The sequence below is a fragment of the Ranitomeya imitator genome, chromosome 3 (genome assembly GCF_032444005.1).
Source record: "Ranitomeya imitator isolate aRanImi1 chromosome 3, aRanImi1.pri, whole genome shotgun sequence".
In the NCBI taxonomy this organism is placed as follows: domain Eukaryota; kingdom Metazoa; phylum Chordata; class Amphibia; order Anura; family Dendrobatidae; genus Ranitomeya; species Ranitomeya imitator.
In genome coordinates this window covers 319,009,783-319,027,590 of record NC_091284.1, presented here as the reverse complement: position 1 = coordinate 319,027,590, position 17,808 = coordinate 319,009,783, and the positions used below count along the sequence as shown (strand labels likewise).

At 42.7% G+C, this 17,808-nt stretch overlaps 1 protein-coding gene across 7 annotated transcripts in view; it reads right to left on the bottom strand.

The window, feature by feature from the left end:
- Window positions 1-17,808, bottom strand: part of DCAF6 (DDB1 and CUL4 associated factor 6) — a 600,095-nt gene that overhangs the window by 482,446 nt on the left and 99,841 nt on the right. For all 7 annotated transcript variants that reach the window (XM_069756622.1, XM_069756618.1, XM_069756619.1 and 4 more), the window contains exon 3: window positions 14,658-14,719. In XM_069756622.1, coding sequence (XP_069612723.1) covers window positions 14,658-14,719 — 62 coding nt within the window. The remainder of the gene's footprint in view (window positions 1-14,657; window positions 14,720-17,808) is intronic.

Here is a 17,808-nt window from a genome sequence, read left to right as displayed (position 1 = left end):
TATTATTATTTATTATTATAGCGCCATTTATTCCATGGCGCTTTACATGTGAGGAGGGGTATACATAATAAAACAAGTACAATAATCTTGAAAAATACAAGTCACAACTGGTACAGGAGGAGAGAGGACCCTGCCCGCGAGGGCTCACAATCTACAAGGGATGGGTGAGGATACAGTAGGTGAGGGTAGAGCTGGCCGTGCAGCGGTTTGGTCAATTGGTGGTTACTGCAGGTTGTAGGCTTGTCGGAAGAGGTGGGTCTTCAGGTTCTTTTTAAATATATATATATTTCATCCCCATACAGGTGACAATCCAGCAGCTGTCGGCTGTACACTATAGCTGACAACTTGCTGCATTAGCCATTACCAGTGTTGGCATCATCCATATCTGATTAACCCCTTAGATGCTGCTGTAAATTCATGGCCAAATAGTAACCATAGAGTCTGCCAGCTACAGCGACCTGTTCAGAAGTTACCAACATTTAGGTGGTAAACATACATTTCTTAATTCCTGTCATGTCACTTTGCATTCATTCCTGACGGCTAAATAAACTACCCGACAGCAGTTTTCAATATGTCAGGGGGTGCCGTTTTAAAGGGAACCTGTCACCTGAATTTGGCGGGACTGGTTTTGGGTCATATGGGTGGGGTTTTCGGGTGTTTGATTCACCCTTTCCTTACCTGCTGGCTGCAAGCTGGCCGAAATATTGGATTGAAGTTCATTCTCTGTCTTCCATAGTACACGCCTGCGCAAGGTAAGATTACTTTGCGCAGGCGTGTACTACGGAGGACAGAGAATGAACTTCAATCCAATATTGCGGCCAGCATGCAGCCAGCGGGTAAGGAAAGGGTGAATCAAACACCTGAAAACTCCGCCCATATGACCCAAAACCAGTCCCGCCAAATTCAGGTGACAGGTTCCCTTTAAGCTGGTGTCACTTTTGGGGGTTTTCCAATATATAGGACCTCCAAAGTCACTTCAAAGCTGGATAGGTCCTTAAAAAAATAATTTTTGTACATTTCCTTGAAAAAATGAAAAATTACTGCTACATTTTGAAACCTCCTAAAATGCTAAGAAAATAAATGAACATTTTACAAATGGTGCTGATGTAAAGCAGACACAAGGGAAATGTTATTTATTAATGTTTTTCGATGGTATGACTGTCTGGGTAAAAGAAATAATCAAAAAATTTGAAAATTGCAAATTTGACATTTTCTTGATCTGATATTTTTTGTAAATAAACAAAACCTATTGACCTAAATTTACCATTATCATAAATTATAATGTGACATGAAAAAAAACAATCTTAAAATCATTGGGATCTGTTGAAGAATTCCAGTGTTATTACCAAATAAAGTGACACTGGTAAGAGTTTTAAAAAATTTGGCCCGGTCACTAAGGGGTTCAAATTTTATTATCTGAATGATGTATCAATATTTGCATAAAATGGTTGAAAAGCTATATATGTTGGATAGAGTTTTGAAAAACTCCCAACACATATTGTATAATGCCAAAGACTTGTGGTGCAAAATCTCTACAGTAAATCCAGAGCAATTTCTCCACATGTTAAAGTGATGAGACATGTGAAAGGGAGGGAGAAAAGGGATTAAAGGAAGATAGTTACTGCACAGCCATAAAAATACACAAAGTCATAGCTAGTGAGTACTTTTCTACCACACCACAATGTTGGATACAGGGCACGACTGATCTTATTTCAGTATACTTCTTCCAGGTTGTTGCCAGGGCTGTGCAGTCGGAGTCTGTGTTCATTTGCTGAAGTCAAAGTCAGTATAAAGTGGACGGACTCGGACTCCTAAAATATATAATACATTGGATTCAGGAGTTCAGTGCAGGATGTGCTGTAATTTTTTTCCTAAAAATTTGGGAAAGTTATGAAATGTCCTTTAAATGTCTGTTCTATTACTAATCTACGGATCTCGGCTTTTAGTGTACATGCTCAGTAGTGAGGCACTATTGTGGGGTCAGAGTCATGAAATCGGAGTTGGAGTGGAGAGTCAGGGAAATTGAGGAGTCAGAGGTTTGGCTTACAGACTTCACAGCTCTTGTTGTTACTCCTGTGTGTGTGCATGAGAGCGTTAAGGTGATCATATGGGTTACAATATTTAGGAGACAGAAGTTTAAACCAAATCAATTCTCTGAAGGAATAATGAAATTATAGCATCGATGCGGACGCCATTGCCATTTCAGAATCAAAGTAGTCCCAGGCTTTACACCTTCAACTTTGACCCAGCGTTGATTACAAATTTCTGTAACATGCCTTACCATGGTGCGGTCATTGCAATTTATTCATGCCAAATGGGATGGTCGTCCAGAACAACAATCTTGGCAGATTAGCCAAGAAATCAACTGCTTTAAAGGGGTTACTTAATCTGGTAGACTGGGACAATATCCTCAGAAATAAGAATACAGATAATAAATGGAAAATGTTTAAGAACATCCTAAATAGGCACTGTAAGCGGTTTATACCTTGTGGGAATAAAAGGACTAGAAATAGGAAAAACCCAATGTGGCTAAACAAAGAAGTAAGACAGGGAATTAACAGTAAAAAGAAAGCATTTGCACTAATAAAGCAGGATGGCACCATTGAAGCTCTAAAAAACTATAGGGAGAAAAATACTTTATCTAAAAAACTAATTAAAGCTGCCAAAAAGGAAACAGAGAAGCACATTGCTAAGGAGAGTAAAACTAATCCCAAACTGTTCTTCAACTATATCAATAGTAAAAGAATAAAAACTGAAAATGTAGGCCCCTTAAAAAATAGTGAGGAAAGAATGGTTGTAGATGACGAGGAAAAAGCTAACATATTAAACACCTTCTTCTCCATGGTATTCACGGTGGAAAATGAAATGCTAGGTGAAATCCCAAGAAACAATGAAAACCCTATATTAAGGGTCACCAATCTAACCCAAGAAGATGTGCGAAACCGGCTAAATAAGATTAAAATAGATAAATCTCCGGGTCCGGATGGCATACACCCACGAGTACTAAGAGAACTAAGTAATGTAATAGATAAACCATTATTTCTTATTTTTAGGGACTCTATAGTGACGGGGTCTGTTCCGCAGGACTGGCGCATAGCAAATGTGGTGCCAATATTCAAAAAGGGCTCTAAAAGTGAACCTGGAAATTATAGGCCAGTAAGTCTAACCTCTATTGTTGGTAAAATATTTGAAGGGTTTCTGAGGGATGTTATTCTGGATTATCTCAATGAGAATAACTGTTTAACTGGATATCAGCATGGGTTTATGAGAAATCGCTCCTGTCAAACCAATCTAATCAGTTTTTATGAAGAGGTAAGCTATAGGCTGGACCACAGTGAGCCATTGGACGTGGTATATCTCGATTTTTCCAAAGCGTTTGATACCGTGCCGCACAAGAGGTTGGTACACAAAATGAGAATGCTTGGTCTGTGGGAAAATGTGTGTAAATGGGTTAGTAACTGGCTTAGTGATAGAAAGCAGAGGGTAGTTATAAATGGTATAGTCTCTAGCTGGGTCGCTGTGACCAGTGGGGTACCGCAGGGGTCGGTATTGGGACCTGTTCTCTTCAACATATTCATTAATGATCTGGTAGAAGGTTTACACAGTAAAATATCGATATTTGCAGATGATACGAAACTATGTAAAGCAGTTAATACAAGAGAAGATAGTATTCTGCTACAGATGGATCTGGATAAGTTGGAAACTTGGGCTGAAAGGTGGCAGATGAGGTTTAACAATGATAAATGTAAGGTTATACACATGAGAAGAAGGAATCAATATCACCATTACACACTGAACAGGAAACCACTGGGTAAATCTGACAGGGAGAAGGACTTGGGGATCCTAGTTAATGATAAACTTACCTGGAGCAGCCAGTGCCAGGCAGCAGCTGCCAAGGCAAACAGGATCATGGGGTCTGGATACACATGATGAGAGCATTATACTGCCTCTGTACAAATCCCTAGTTAGACCGCACATGGAGTACTGTGTCCATTTTTGGGCACCGGTGCTCAGGAAGGATATAATGGAACCAGAGAGAGTACAAAGGAGGGCAACAAAATTAATAAAGGGGATGGGAGAACTACAATACCCAGATAGATTAGCGAAATTAGGATTATTTAGTCTAGAAAAAAGACGACTGAGGGGCGATGTAATAACCATGTATAAGTATATAAGGGGACAATACAAATATCTCGCTGAGGATCTGTTTATACCAAGGAAGGTGACGGGCACAAGGGGGCATTCTTTGCGTCTGGAGGAGAGAAGGTTTTTCCACCAACATAGAAGAGGATTCTTTACTGTTAGGGCAGTGAGAATCTGGAATTGCTTGCCTGAGGAGGTGGTGATGGCGAACTCAGTCGAGGGGTTCAAGAGAGGCCTGGATGTCTTCCTGGAGCAGAACAATATTGTATCATACAATTATTAGGTTCTGTAGAAGGACGTAGATCTGGGGATTTATTATGATGGAATATAGGCTGAACTGGATGGACAAATGTATTTTTTCGGCCTTACTAACTATGTTACTAACTATGTTACTTAAGACATGGACAACACATTTTTAAATAAAATAGCCACCTTGTAACATTTTAAAAAGAAAAAACAAACAAACAAACAAAAAAAAACACATGCCCATCTCTTACACCAGGACAGCTCCAGCAATGTCAGTGCCAGGACTGCCAGGGTTTTCATGGCATTGTTTTACCACGTGAGCATTGCAGCCAATCATCGGCCACTGTTGGGCTGGAAGCACTCTTACTTCAATCAGACAAATGGAAGTAGTGAGAGTGCAGCAGGTCATTAGCGACTGCTGGTTGTTATGCCAAGTGAGCACTGTAACCAATGCCATGCAGACAACGGCAAACCTGGGTCCGGCCATCAATAGAACATTGTCAATGCAGGAGGGGAGTACGTTTTTTTTTATTGTACAAGGGGGACTACTTAATTAAAAAAAGGAGATGTCCAGGTAGTGACACAGATTGCAGCCAGGGATTTTACACAATAGAAAAACCCATTCAAGCTATATTTACACAGGGAGTTTTGCTGTGTTTTTTATGCTAATTTTTAGCTGCTTTTTACAGTACAAGATATATATATATATATATATATATGTATAAGATTTCAGAAATTGCAGACACACACTGGTATTTTTGTCATCAGGATTTTGTGCTTTGCTGCATTTTTTGACATAGAGCATGTCACTTTCAGCAATTTTTACTCATTGACTTGAATGGATGGTGAAGAAATGCTGCAAAAACGCAGGTTGACATTTTTTGCAGCATATTTGCTGCAGAATAGTCAAGGATAGCAGGATGTGACCTCACAGTCAGCTCTGCTACATCTAGATGGCAGGCTGCATGGTTGCATGATGCACCATACAGCCTTTCATCCAGTAGAGACACTGAGCACCAGACCCGAACCTCATTCACTTGAATGGGGGCCCAAACATATAGTGTTTGCCATGCTGTCATGTGCATGATAGCGCAGCAAACAACGCTTCTGATCAGCGATAAAATCATCCCCGCCGGTCGGTCAATGTGAGCCATGTGCTGTGATTGCAGGTATACAGTTTACCTCCAGTCACTGGTGTCAGCTGATGGGACTACTGCTCCCATCAGCCGACACCTGCTGCCGCTAATAACAGTGAGAGCAGGAGCAGCAGATGGGAGTATTCATCAGTCAGATCCTGCTCTGTAAATAAATTATTTAAAAAAATATATATATCTGCGTGGGTTCCCCTGTATTTTTGATAACCATCCAGGCAAAACTCACAGCTGGGGGATGCAATCCTCAGCTGTCAGCTTCAGCAAGGCTGGTTATCAAGAATTGAGGGGTCACCAAGCCATATTTTTTTAATTATTTAAATAATTTAAAAAAGGCATAGGGTCCCCCCCATTTTTGACAACCAGCCTTGCTAAAGCACACAGCTGGGGGCTGGTATTCTCAGGCTGGGAAAGGGCCATGGATATGGAACCCCCCAGCCTCAAAACAGCAGCCCGCAGCCACCCAGAAAAGGCACATCTATTAGATGCGCCAATTCTGTAGCTTTGCCGGCTCTTCCAACTTGCCTTAGAGTGGTGTGTAGTGCTAAGATGTTAATGACCATCAGGAATCCATATTGGTAGCCTGTCTTTAAGGAACCTTTTAGAAAATAACAGTTCAGCTCATATTAGCTTTGTATCTTATGTAATTTTCCTAAACACCTGGAGACTGTATAACTCCATCAATATTTAATGAGAATGTGCATTTTTATAATATTCACCCAATTATCACATAGTTCTTTTATCACTGTTTGGTGAGAACAGTGTATGTTTATATTACCGCATAGCTCTTCAGTGGGAAAGTGTATGCATCCAATTACTGCATAGTTTCATCATTAATGTTTAGTGAGAAATTACATTCGGTGCCAGGAAATCTTTTGGGCATGGTTTATCCGGTGACATATTTATCCACTGTAATTTGACATCGGAAGAGCTGGCCACTCAGAAGAGAGATATTATATTGGACAAATAGAATTTGTTAGAGTTTGTGCAACACTTGGTTACGGAAGCATTGTTTTTTCTAAACAATACATAAGCTGTGTAAGATTTCAGCTATGACAGGAGCCTGTTAACCTGTGGACTGAAGGGGATGCTCGTGTGAGTCCATAGTGTGGATATCCCAGGAATTTCTCGGTCTTCGCCGTTCTTTTCTCACGGTTGAGGTTTCCGAACAGATGATGTTGCTATTCCTGGTGAAGTTTTGCTTTTAGGTTATGTAGTGTGCAATGTAAGTACTTTACCTTTGAGATTTATATTATGCAAAAAGTGTACGCAATATCACACTATTTCCTGTTTTCTGTAATCATTTTATTGTAATAAAATTAATCGCCTTCTTTAAAGCCGTATCCGAGCCCTTTAAGTACTTGGCAAAACACGGTGGCAAGTGGGGCTCATATTTGTGGAGTTGACCTTTGTATTGTCAGGAGACATCAAGTCCACGGATTAGTTATGGAGAGGAGTCTGTAAGACAAATATCCATTACTGATCCTACAGTTGTATTGAAAATAAAGACACAGCCAAAATAAAGTCGTCGTCTTCTGTAATAAAACAAAAATAAAAGCAACCATATCCCTCACCTCTCCGTCATTCTGTCCTACGCCGTAACCCATGTCTAGGGAATAAATAGTTTCAACTTTGACGGTGTCAAGGTGGGACCGTCCAAGCAGAGAAGCACTGATGAATGAGCTGCTGCGAGTGCAGCATCACTGAGAAGCGGTGACTTCATCAAGGTTACTGCCGGTCACTGAGGCTACGTTCCCAGCCAGGCTGAACTGCAGTGACCTCTGTCAAATACCCGCTAGCACCGTGACAGTCTCACGGTGCAGAGGCGAGTTCACCGCAGTAAAATATTCCCCGTGAACTCGCCTCTGCACGGTTCGAATTTCTCTCAGCGCTAGCGGGGATCTCGCCAAGATCACTGCAGTTCAGCCCAGCTGGGAACGCAGCCTCAGTGACCTGTGATAACCTCGATGATGTCACCGCTATTCACTGATGCTTAGCTTGCAGCAGCTCATTCACCAGTTCTCAGCCTGGACAGTCGCATCTTGGCACAGTCAAGCTGAAAACTGATTATCCCCTAGACATGGATAACGGCGTGGGACAGAACAACAAACAGGTTAGGGATAGTTTTTTATTTTAATTCTCTTTCAGGGGACAATGGCGCCACTGGAATGGGCGATTCTGCAAGAATGGTACAAGTAAGATTTATTAAAAATGCGTCTGTCATTCTTTCAATTAAAAGAACTTTATACTGGGTGTGTGTGTTTTTATACAATATGACTATAGGGTTAGTAATGGGAGCTTTTTATAGACGACTCTCCATTACTAACCTCGGAGCTTGATGTCACCTGACAATACAAAGGAGACATCAACCCCCCAACTATCAACCCACTTGCCACCGATACATACAGGGCAAGTTGGAAGAGCAAGGCTAAGTGCCAGAATTGATAAATCCTATAGTTGGACTTTTTCTGGGGTGACTGAGAACTGATGTTTTACCCGGGTTGGGGAGGGCAATATTAATAACCTAGGAAGGGGCCATGAATATCAGCCCACAGCTGTCTGCATAGCCTTTGCTGGTTATTAATTATAGGGGGACCCTACATTATTTCTTGGGGGTGTCCCCCGTTTTAATAGTCAGTAAAGGCTAAGTATACAACTGTGAGCTGATATTGATAGCCTGTGAAGCTGAATGGTATTACCCTTTTCTCAGGCTATAAACATCTGCCCCCACTGTCTGCTTTACCTCTGCTGGTTAAGAAAGTTATGTGGGAATGCATGCCATTTTTTTTTAGAAAAATAATCTTTTAACAATTAAATACATGTACAGTAAGCTGCACCCACACTGCTCTGATTGTACAGTGAAGGAAATAATTACCGTATTTTTCACTTTATAAGATGCACGTGATTATAAGATGCACCTAGATTTTAAGAGCGGAAAATAAGAAAAAAAATAATCTGAATTAAATAGTGTGTTATGGGGTGATCTCGGAATTACAGTACAGTGCCTGCAGTACTGTATATTGTGACTACCACCCCCCCCCCCCCCCCTCATCCTCAGGAACACACCGACTTATTGCATACATGGATGTATTCTGAAAGATGAGTGAGGTGGTACTCACATTTGCAATAAACACTTTGGACACTACATTACAGTGTACATTTACACTAAATATGGCTAGAATCCCCATCATCCTTCAGAATATACAAATGGATACGGTATATTCTGAAGGATGATGGGGGTTGCTTGCTCACATTTCCGGAAAGGATCTCGGAATTGTAAGTACCGTAGTTATAACATTAAATAGTGTGCAGGGACAGATATGTGATTGGTGGAGGCAGCTCAGCAACAGTTCCCTCCACCAATCACTATCCATCCCTGCAGAGAAGGAGGAGGAGAAGAAGAAGAAGAAGAATCGCTCTTCTCTCCCTCCTCAGCTTTAGACCTCTTTCACACATCCATGTCTCTGGTACGTGTGGTGGCAGTTTTCACACGTACCGGAGACACTAACACGTAGACACGTGTCAATTGAATGGGTCTATGCACATGTCCATGTGTTTCCACGGACCATGTGTCACACACGTAGACATGTTCACTTTTTACCGTCAGCACGGGCGGCAAAATGTAACGCACACGGATGTCATCCGTGTGACACGCATTGTAACCGGGGAAGAAGCACTACAGTAAGCGCCGTTTCCCAGCGCTGGGTGCTGAAGACGGCCTTCATCATTCTCCCCTACTCTGCCGGTGATCAGCGTGAGCAGAGGAGAATGAGAGTTATATTCAAGTCAGAGCAATGACAGCAGGTGGGGACTTTTTTTTTGGACTATTACTCCCATTAACCTACACCTGCTGCCCATAATAGCAGTGACAGCAGAAGCAGATGATGGGGGAATTCCTCACCCGCCGTCTGCGATACAACTAAATGAACTGAAAACCCGGCGTGGGTTCCCCCGTATTTTCTATAACCAGCCAGGCAAAACTTACAGGTGGGGGCTGCAACCCTCAGCTGTCAGCTTCAGCGAGCTTGGTTATCAAGAATAGACAGGTCCACATGCCTTAGTGTTATTTATTTAAATAATTAAAAGTATGTAAACACAATTTTTGTTCCTGGCTTCCAAGTGTAATATTTCAACTGCTTAAGTTTAAAGACTATGGAAAAACAACTTCATTCAGCACAAACTTTGATTTTATGACCACAGGGCTGAACAATTTTGTATATATTGTGTCAAAAAAAGGAAATGACACTAAAATAAATTTTTATTTATTTTTTGTTCCTGGGTCCAAAGTGTGTTTTCCTTACCTGTTATGCCTAAAACAAATAGAAAATAGTTGTTCCACAAAAACTTTGCTTCTGTGATCAGGACAATGAAATTTTGAAATGTGTCTGTTTTCGGGAAAATTCTCCATTCATATTCAATACTGAGCAGTCTTCATTGTCCTGATCACAGAAGCAAAGTTTTTTTGTACAACAACTATTTTCTATTTGCTTTAGGCATAACGGGTTAGGAAAACACACTTTGGACCCAGGAACAAAAAATAAATAAAAATTTCTTACAGTGTAATTTAAAAAAACGGTGTGTGGGGTCCCCCCATTTTTGATAACCATCCTTGCTAAAGCTCACAGCTGGGGGCTGGTATTCTCAGGCTGGTAAGGGGCCATTGATATAGGGCCCCCCAGCCTAAAAATAGCAGCCCTCAGCTGCCCAGAAAAAGCCCATCTATATATATATAAGAGGCATTGTGATTACTCGCTAATCCCGCCCCCTGCACAGAAGCTCCGCCTCCCACCTCATCACCACACACAATCCCGCCCCCACCCCATCACCACACACAATCCCGCCCCCCACCCCATCACCACACAATAGCGCCCCCCACCCCATCACCACCCATAATCCTGCCCCCCACCCCATCACCACCCATAATCCCGTCCCCCCACACCATCACCACCCATAATCCCGCCCCCCCACCCCATCACCACCCATAATAACACCCCCTCCACCCCATCGCCACCACCCATAATACCGCCCCCCACCCCATCACCACCCGTAATCCCGCCCCCCCCCCCCCCATCACCACCCATAATCCCGCCCCCAACCCCATCACCACCCATAATCCCGCCCCCACCCCATCACCACGCATAATCCTGCCCCCACCACATTACCACGCATAATCCCGCCTCCCACCACATCACCACGCATAATCCCGCCCCCCACATCACCACACATAATCCCGCCCCCCCACCACATTACCATGCATAATCCCGCCCCCACCATATTACCACCCATAATCCCGCCTCCCACCACATTACCACACGTAATCCCGCCCCCCCACCACATTACCACACATAATCCCGCCTCCCAACCACCACATTACCACACACAATCCCGCCTCCCCACCACATTACCACACACAATCCCGTCCCCACACATTAAATTTGTACCTGGTAAAAGTCAAGGAAAGATCTCTGAAAATGACGAATATGACTATATATTTAATTGTGTTTACAGAGAAATTTTAACTTAATTTATGTTTCATTATGAAATTTGTTTAGATGCTGGAATGAATAAAAAACACATCTTACTGAATCCAGTTTGTTTTTTATTTTACACTGTGAATAAAATGTATTATTATTCAGATTTTTTATGATTATTATTGTCATTAACTTCATTTTAAGTTAGTTTACCACCTGCGTAAGCGCTATTGAATGTTGTCATTATTTACTTTAGTTTAATCACCAGCAGCGTTAATTAGATAGCAATGAGCGTGCCGAGCGTTAGCTGGCTGAAAACATCTAGTCTATTAGATGCGCCAATTCTGGCGCTTTGCCTGGCTCTTCCAACTTGCCCTGTAGTGGTGGCAAGTGGGGTTCATATTTCTGGGGTTGATGTCACCTTTGTATTGTCAGGTGACATCAAGCCCATGACTTAGTAATGGAGAGGCGTCTATAAGACAGCTATCCATTACTAATCCTATGATTGCATTGTAAATAAAGACACAGCCAGAATAAAGTCTTTTATTAGAAATAAAACACAGTTTTACTTTTATTTAAAAATAAACACAGTTATACTCACACAACGCCCAATTTGACCGAAGACCTCGATCTCTTGTAATAAAAATAAAATAAAAAAAACAACAATATACCATACCTGTCTGTCGTTCTGTCCCACGCTGAAATCCATGTCTGGGGGAGAAAGTTTTTAACCTGGACGGTGCCAAGATGCGACCATCCAGGCAGAGAACCACTGGTGAATGAGCTGCTGCGAGCGCAGCACCATTGACCAACGGTGACATCATTGAGGCCAGGTTGAGAGCTCAGTAGCCATTTTCCTGGAAACATCTCGTAGGGGTAGGCGCGGATGGAGATCTTGGCTTTCCTCCATCTGTGCTGAGTGGGAAGCTGGAAGCCGGACCCAGAAGGAGAATGGCGGCCGCCTTAAGCGCAGAATTGACCCCTCGGTAAGAACAGTGTTCGGATTATAAGATGCACCCCCAATGTTTTCCCCCAAAATTTGGAGATCATAAAAGTGCGTCTTATAATCCAAAAAATACGGTATTTGATCCCTTGCTGATTTTTGAGTTTGCCCACTGACAAAGACATGAACAGTCTATAATCAAAGGGTAGGTTAATCTTAACATTAAGAGATAGAATGTAAAAAATAAAATCCAGAAAATCACCTTGTATAAATTATGTAAATGTATTTGCATTTTGCAGTGATAAATAAGTATTTGATTCCTCTGGCAAACAAGACTTAATACTTGGTGGCAAAACCCTTGTTGGCAAGTACAGCAGTTCATAGTTGATGATGAGGTTTGCGCACATGTCCGGAGATATTTTGGTCCACTCCTCTTTGCAGATCATCTCTAAATCATTAAGATTTTGAGGCGGTCGCTTGGCAACTCGGAGCTTCAACTCCCTCCTTAAGTTTTCTTTGGGATTAAGGTCTGGAGACTGGCTCATCATCAACTACAAACTGCTGTACTTGCCAACAAGGGTTTGCCACCAAGTATTAAGTCTTGCTTGCCAGAGGAATCAAATACTTATTTCTCACTGCAAAATGCAAATACAATTAAATAATTTATATAATGTGTTTTTCTGGATTTTATTTTTAATATTCTATGTATCAATGCTAAAATTAACCTACCCTTAAAATTATAAACTGATCATGTCTTTGTCAGTGGGCAAACTTACAACATCAGCAAGGTATCAAATAATTATTTCCTTCACTGTATAGGTAATTGACATCTATATATCTATTTATTCCATGTGTATATATTCTATTCTATCCTGTCGGGTCCTGCTGTGATTTTACTGTACGAGGCTGCTGAATTGCCGGCTTTTCAAAGGATCTAGAGCAGGGGTGTCAAACTGCATTCCTCGAGGGCCGCAAACCATGCGTGTTTTCAAGATTTCCTTAGCTTTGCACAAGGTGCTGTAATCATTATGTGTGTAGGTGAGTAAATTATCACCTGTGCAGTACAAGGAAATCCTGAAAACATGACCTGTTTGCAGCCTTTGAGGAATGCAGTTTGACATCCCTGATCTAGAGGTATGATTATACAAGTATTTTTTTTCCTCTGGGGGTACTCAACTTTATTAGCATGCAAAAAGAGACAAGTTAGCCCCAAAAATGCATGAAAAAAAAGTAACAAAAATGAATCAAAAAATGCACCAAAACGTGTTTTTGCCACAGATCTTTCCTGACAAGAGCTGCAGAAAAATAAAAATGCCCAGCGTGAACTTACTCTTAATAATATTGCTGCCATAAAATAAGGCATTAATCTGCAGATAATTGCTTTGTCCAATTTGTTGTGTGCAGATAATCATTAACCCCTTTCTGCCATCGGATAGTATGTCAAATGGCAGAATCCACGCTTTGATGCGGGCTCCAGTGGTGAGCCCGCATCAAAGTCGGACATGTCAGCTGTTTTGAACAGGTGACATGTGCCCGCAATTAACTAGTTAAATGCCGCTGTCAAACTGACAGCGGCATTTAACAAGCGCTTCTGGCCATCGGGCCGGAAATGCACGCACCACTGACCCGTCACGTGATTGGGGGTCAGCGGTGCGTTGGCATGACAACCAGAAGTCTACTGCAGACCTCTATGGTTGTTGATGCCAGATTGCCCCTATGCAGCAGAGCCGATCAGGCTATGCCAGCTTCTAGCCTGCCATGGAGGCTATTGAAACATGGCAAAAGTTAAAAAAAAAAAAAAAAAAAAGGTTTTTAAGAATGAAAAAAAAAATTAAAATACTATAAATGTTCAAATCACCCCCCTTTCGCCCCAATCCAAAAAAAAAAAAAAAAAAAAGTCAAACCTAAACATAGTTGGTATTGCCGCGTTCAGAATTGCCCGATCAAGAAAAAAAAAAAGAATTAACCTGATCGCTAAACGGCGTAGCAGAATAAAATTCAAAACACCAGAATTACGTTTTTTTGATCGCCGCGACATTGCATTAAAATGCAATAACGGGCGATCAAAACAATGTATCTGAACCGAAATGGTATAATTAAAAACGTCAGCTCGGCGCGCAAAAAATAAGCCCTCACGCAATCCGAGATCACGAAAAATGGAGACGCTACGGGTATCGGAAAATTGAGCAATTTTTCATTTTTTTTTTTAGCAAAGTTAGAAAAAAATTTTTACCACTTAGATAAAAAAAAAAACCTAGACATGTTTGGTGTCTGTGAACTAGTAATGACCTAGAAAATCATAATGGCAAGTCAGTTTTAGCATTTAGTGAACCTAGCAAAAAAGCCAAACAAAAAAGCAAGTGTGGGACTGCACTTTTTTGCAATTTCACAGCACTTGGAATTTTGTTCCTGTTTTCTAGTACACGACATGGTAAAACCAATGATGTAGTTCAAAAGTACAACTTGTCCTGCAAAAAAAATAAGACCTCACATGGCCATATTGACGGAAAAACAAAAAAAAGTTATGGCTCTGGGAAGGAGGGGAGCATATGTTAAGCTTAAAGAAAACAAGATCTCTTCTATCAGTGTGATCTTTGTGAGGTAAGAAATGGCTAGGTACCAACTTTAAAAAGATAAAATGTCTAAAAGATACTTAGTAAAAACCAAATGTAAATCACATTCTAGTTGTTTCATTTTACTTACACAGCCATCATGTACATTTAGAGTTGTTTCCAGTTTTAGTCTCTGAATAAATTCTCTTCTTCCTATTTAAGAAAAAAAAAGAAATGGGCCATTATTCATTATGCAGCTAAACAAATACATTGTAGAATTGGTAGATAACGGACTAAGCTTGCGCTCTCTGAATGTCAATACAGCAGTGCTTACCTTAGGGTACCGTCACACTGAAACGACGCTGCAGCGATACGACAACGATGTCGATCGCTGCAGCGTCGCTGTGTGGTTTTGGAGAGCCGTCACACAGACAGCTCTCCAGCGACCAACGATCCCGAAGTCCCCTGGTAACCAGGGTAAACATAGGGTTACTAAGCGCAGGGCCGCGCTTAGTAACCCGATGTTTACCCTGGTTACCAGCGTAAACGTAAAAAAAACCAAACATTACATACTTACATTCCGTGTCTGTCCTCCGGCGCTCTGCACTCCTCTGCACTGTCAGCGCCGGTCAGCCGTAAAGCAGAGCGGTGACGTCACCGCTGTGCTTTCTGGCTGGCCGGCGCTGACACAGGATGCAGGAGGAGTGCAGGGAAGCACAGCATCGGGGACAGACAGCTGAAGGTAAGTATGTAATGTTTTTTTTTTACATTTACGCTGGTAACCAGGGTAAACATCGGGTTACTAAGCGCGGCCCTGCGCTTAGTAACCCGATGTTTACCCTGGTTACCAGTGAAGACATCGCTGAATCGGCGTCACACACGCCGATTCAGCGATGTCAGCGGGAGATCCAGCGACGAAATAACGTTTCAGACGATCTGCTACGACGTACGATTCTCAGCGGGGTCCCTGATCGCAGTAGCGTGTCAGACACAGCGAGATCGTAACGATATCGCTGGAACGTCACGGATCGTGCCGTCCTAGCGATCAAAGTGTCACTGTGTGACGGTACCCTTACATTCCCTCCCATGTTCTCCTACTCTGGCCACAACTACTGTTAGTATGTGGAGCAGAGAGATGCTGGTTTGATCACACATTCCCCCCATGCTTTACTACTCTGGCCATAACTACTTTTAGTATACAGAGCAGAGAGATGCAGGTTTGACCACACATTCCCCCATTTCCCCCACGTTCTCCTACTCTGGCCATAACTACTGTTAGTATGCGGAGCAGAGAGATGCAGGTTTGATCACACATTCCTCCATTTCCCCCATGTTCTCCTACTCTGGCCATAACTACTGTTAGTATACAGAGCAGAGAGATGCTGGTTTGACCACACATTCCCCAATGTTCTCTTTACTCTGGCCATATAATAATGTTCAAAATTATAGCAGTGTGTTCAAAAACATTATTAAATCACAAAATCTTTATACAAGTTTTTATTTCCATGCATTGGGGACATTGAACACCATATTCTACTTCAAAACATGAAGAGAATTGTATATAATTTGTAACTATTTTATAGAAAATAAAAAATTAACCCCTTAATCCCATATGACGTACTGTCCCGTCAAGGTGACCTGGGACTTAATTCCCAGGGACGGGATAGTACATCATAGGCGTTCGGCCGCGCTCATGGGAGAAGCACGGCCGATCGCCGCCGGGTGTCAGCTGATTATTACAGCTGACATCCAGGACTATGTGCCAGGAGCAGTCACGGGCCGCTCCTGGCACATTAACCCTCGGAACACTGCGATCAAACATGATCGCAGCGTTCCGGGGGCAAAGAGAAGCATCGCGCAGGGTGGGGGCTCCCTGCGTGCTTCCCTGAGACCCTCGGAGCAACGTGATGTGATTGCGTTGCTCCGAGGGTCTCCTACCTCCTCCTCCCTGCAGGCCACGGATCCAATATGGCCGCGGGGCTGCTTCCGGGTCCTACTGCATTAACAGGTAAATTGTTTGACTTGTGGTAATATAATTTATACCACAAACAGTTATTAATATGGCTAGTCATATTGGACTGCTATTATTTTGAACACTACTGTAACTACTGTTAGTATGTAGAGCAGAGAGCTGCGGGTTTGATCACACATTTCCCCATGTTCTCCTACTCTGGGCATAACTACTGTTAGTATGTATGCGGAGCAGAGAGCTGCAGGTTCTCCTACTATGGACTACTGTCACAACTCTGTTGCCGGGTGTCCCAGAACCAGGGGCTCCTTCCCTTTCCCTAGCACTAGGAGCGTCTTAGTTCGCCCTGTTCCCCAGATTACTTCTGAAGGTGAAGACACCTGGGAAAATGATCAGAGAAAGCTTTGGCCCACAGCGCCCAATGCCCCTCTTAGCTGCTCAACCCTGTTCCTTCAGAACCAGCTTCTCTATCATGACAAAAGATCAGCTTTCCACCCTCCTATCAAGATCACACCTCATCACTTGCATGCTTGACCCACTCCTGTCCCTCCTCATCCCTAACCTTGCAACGGTCTTCATCCCAACCCTAACACACTTCTTCAACCTCTCACTCACAACAGGTGTCTTCCCCTCATCCTTCAAACATGCCACGATCACACCCATCCTCAAAAAGCCCTCCCTCGACCCATCCTCTGTGTCTAGCCATTGCCCGATATCTCTTTTCCCTTATGCCTCAAAATTACTGGAACAACATGTCCATCTTGAACTGTCCTCTCACCTCTCCTTCTGCTCCCTCTTTGACCAGTTACAATCTGGCTTCCGACCCCATCACTCAACTGAAACTGCCCTAACTAAAGTCACCAATGACCTAACTGCCAAGAGCAAGCGACACTACTCTGGCCTCCTTCTCCTGGACCTGTCTTCTGCCTTTGACACTGGACAACTCCCTTCTGCTACAGATCCTCTCATCTCTTGGCATCACAGAATAGGCCCTATCATGGATCTCGTCATATCTAACAGACCGAACATTCAGAGTCTCCCTCTCCCACACCACCTCCTCACTTCGCCCCTTGTCTGTCCATCTTCCTCAAGGCTCTGTTGTAGGACCCCTACTCTTCTCCATCTACACCATCAGCCTGGGACAGCTCATAGAATCCCACGGTATGCAGTATCATCTCTACGCTGACGACACGCAGATCTACCTATCCGTACCTGACCTCACCTCTTTACTTACCAAATCCCACACTGTCTGTCTGCTATCTCAGCCTTCTTTTCTGCTCGCTTTCTAAATCTGAACATGGACAAAACAGAATTCATCATCTTTCCCCCATCT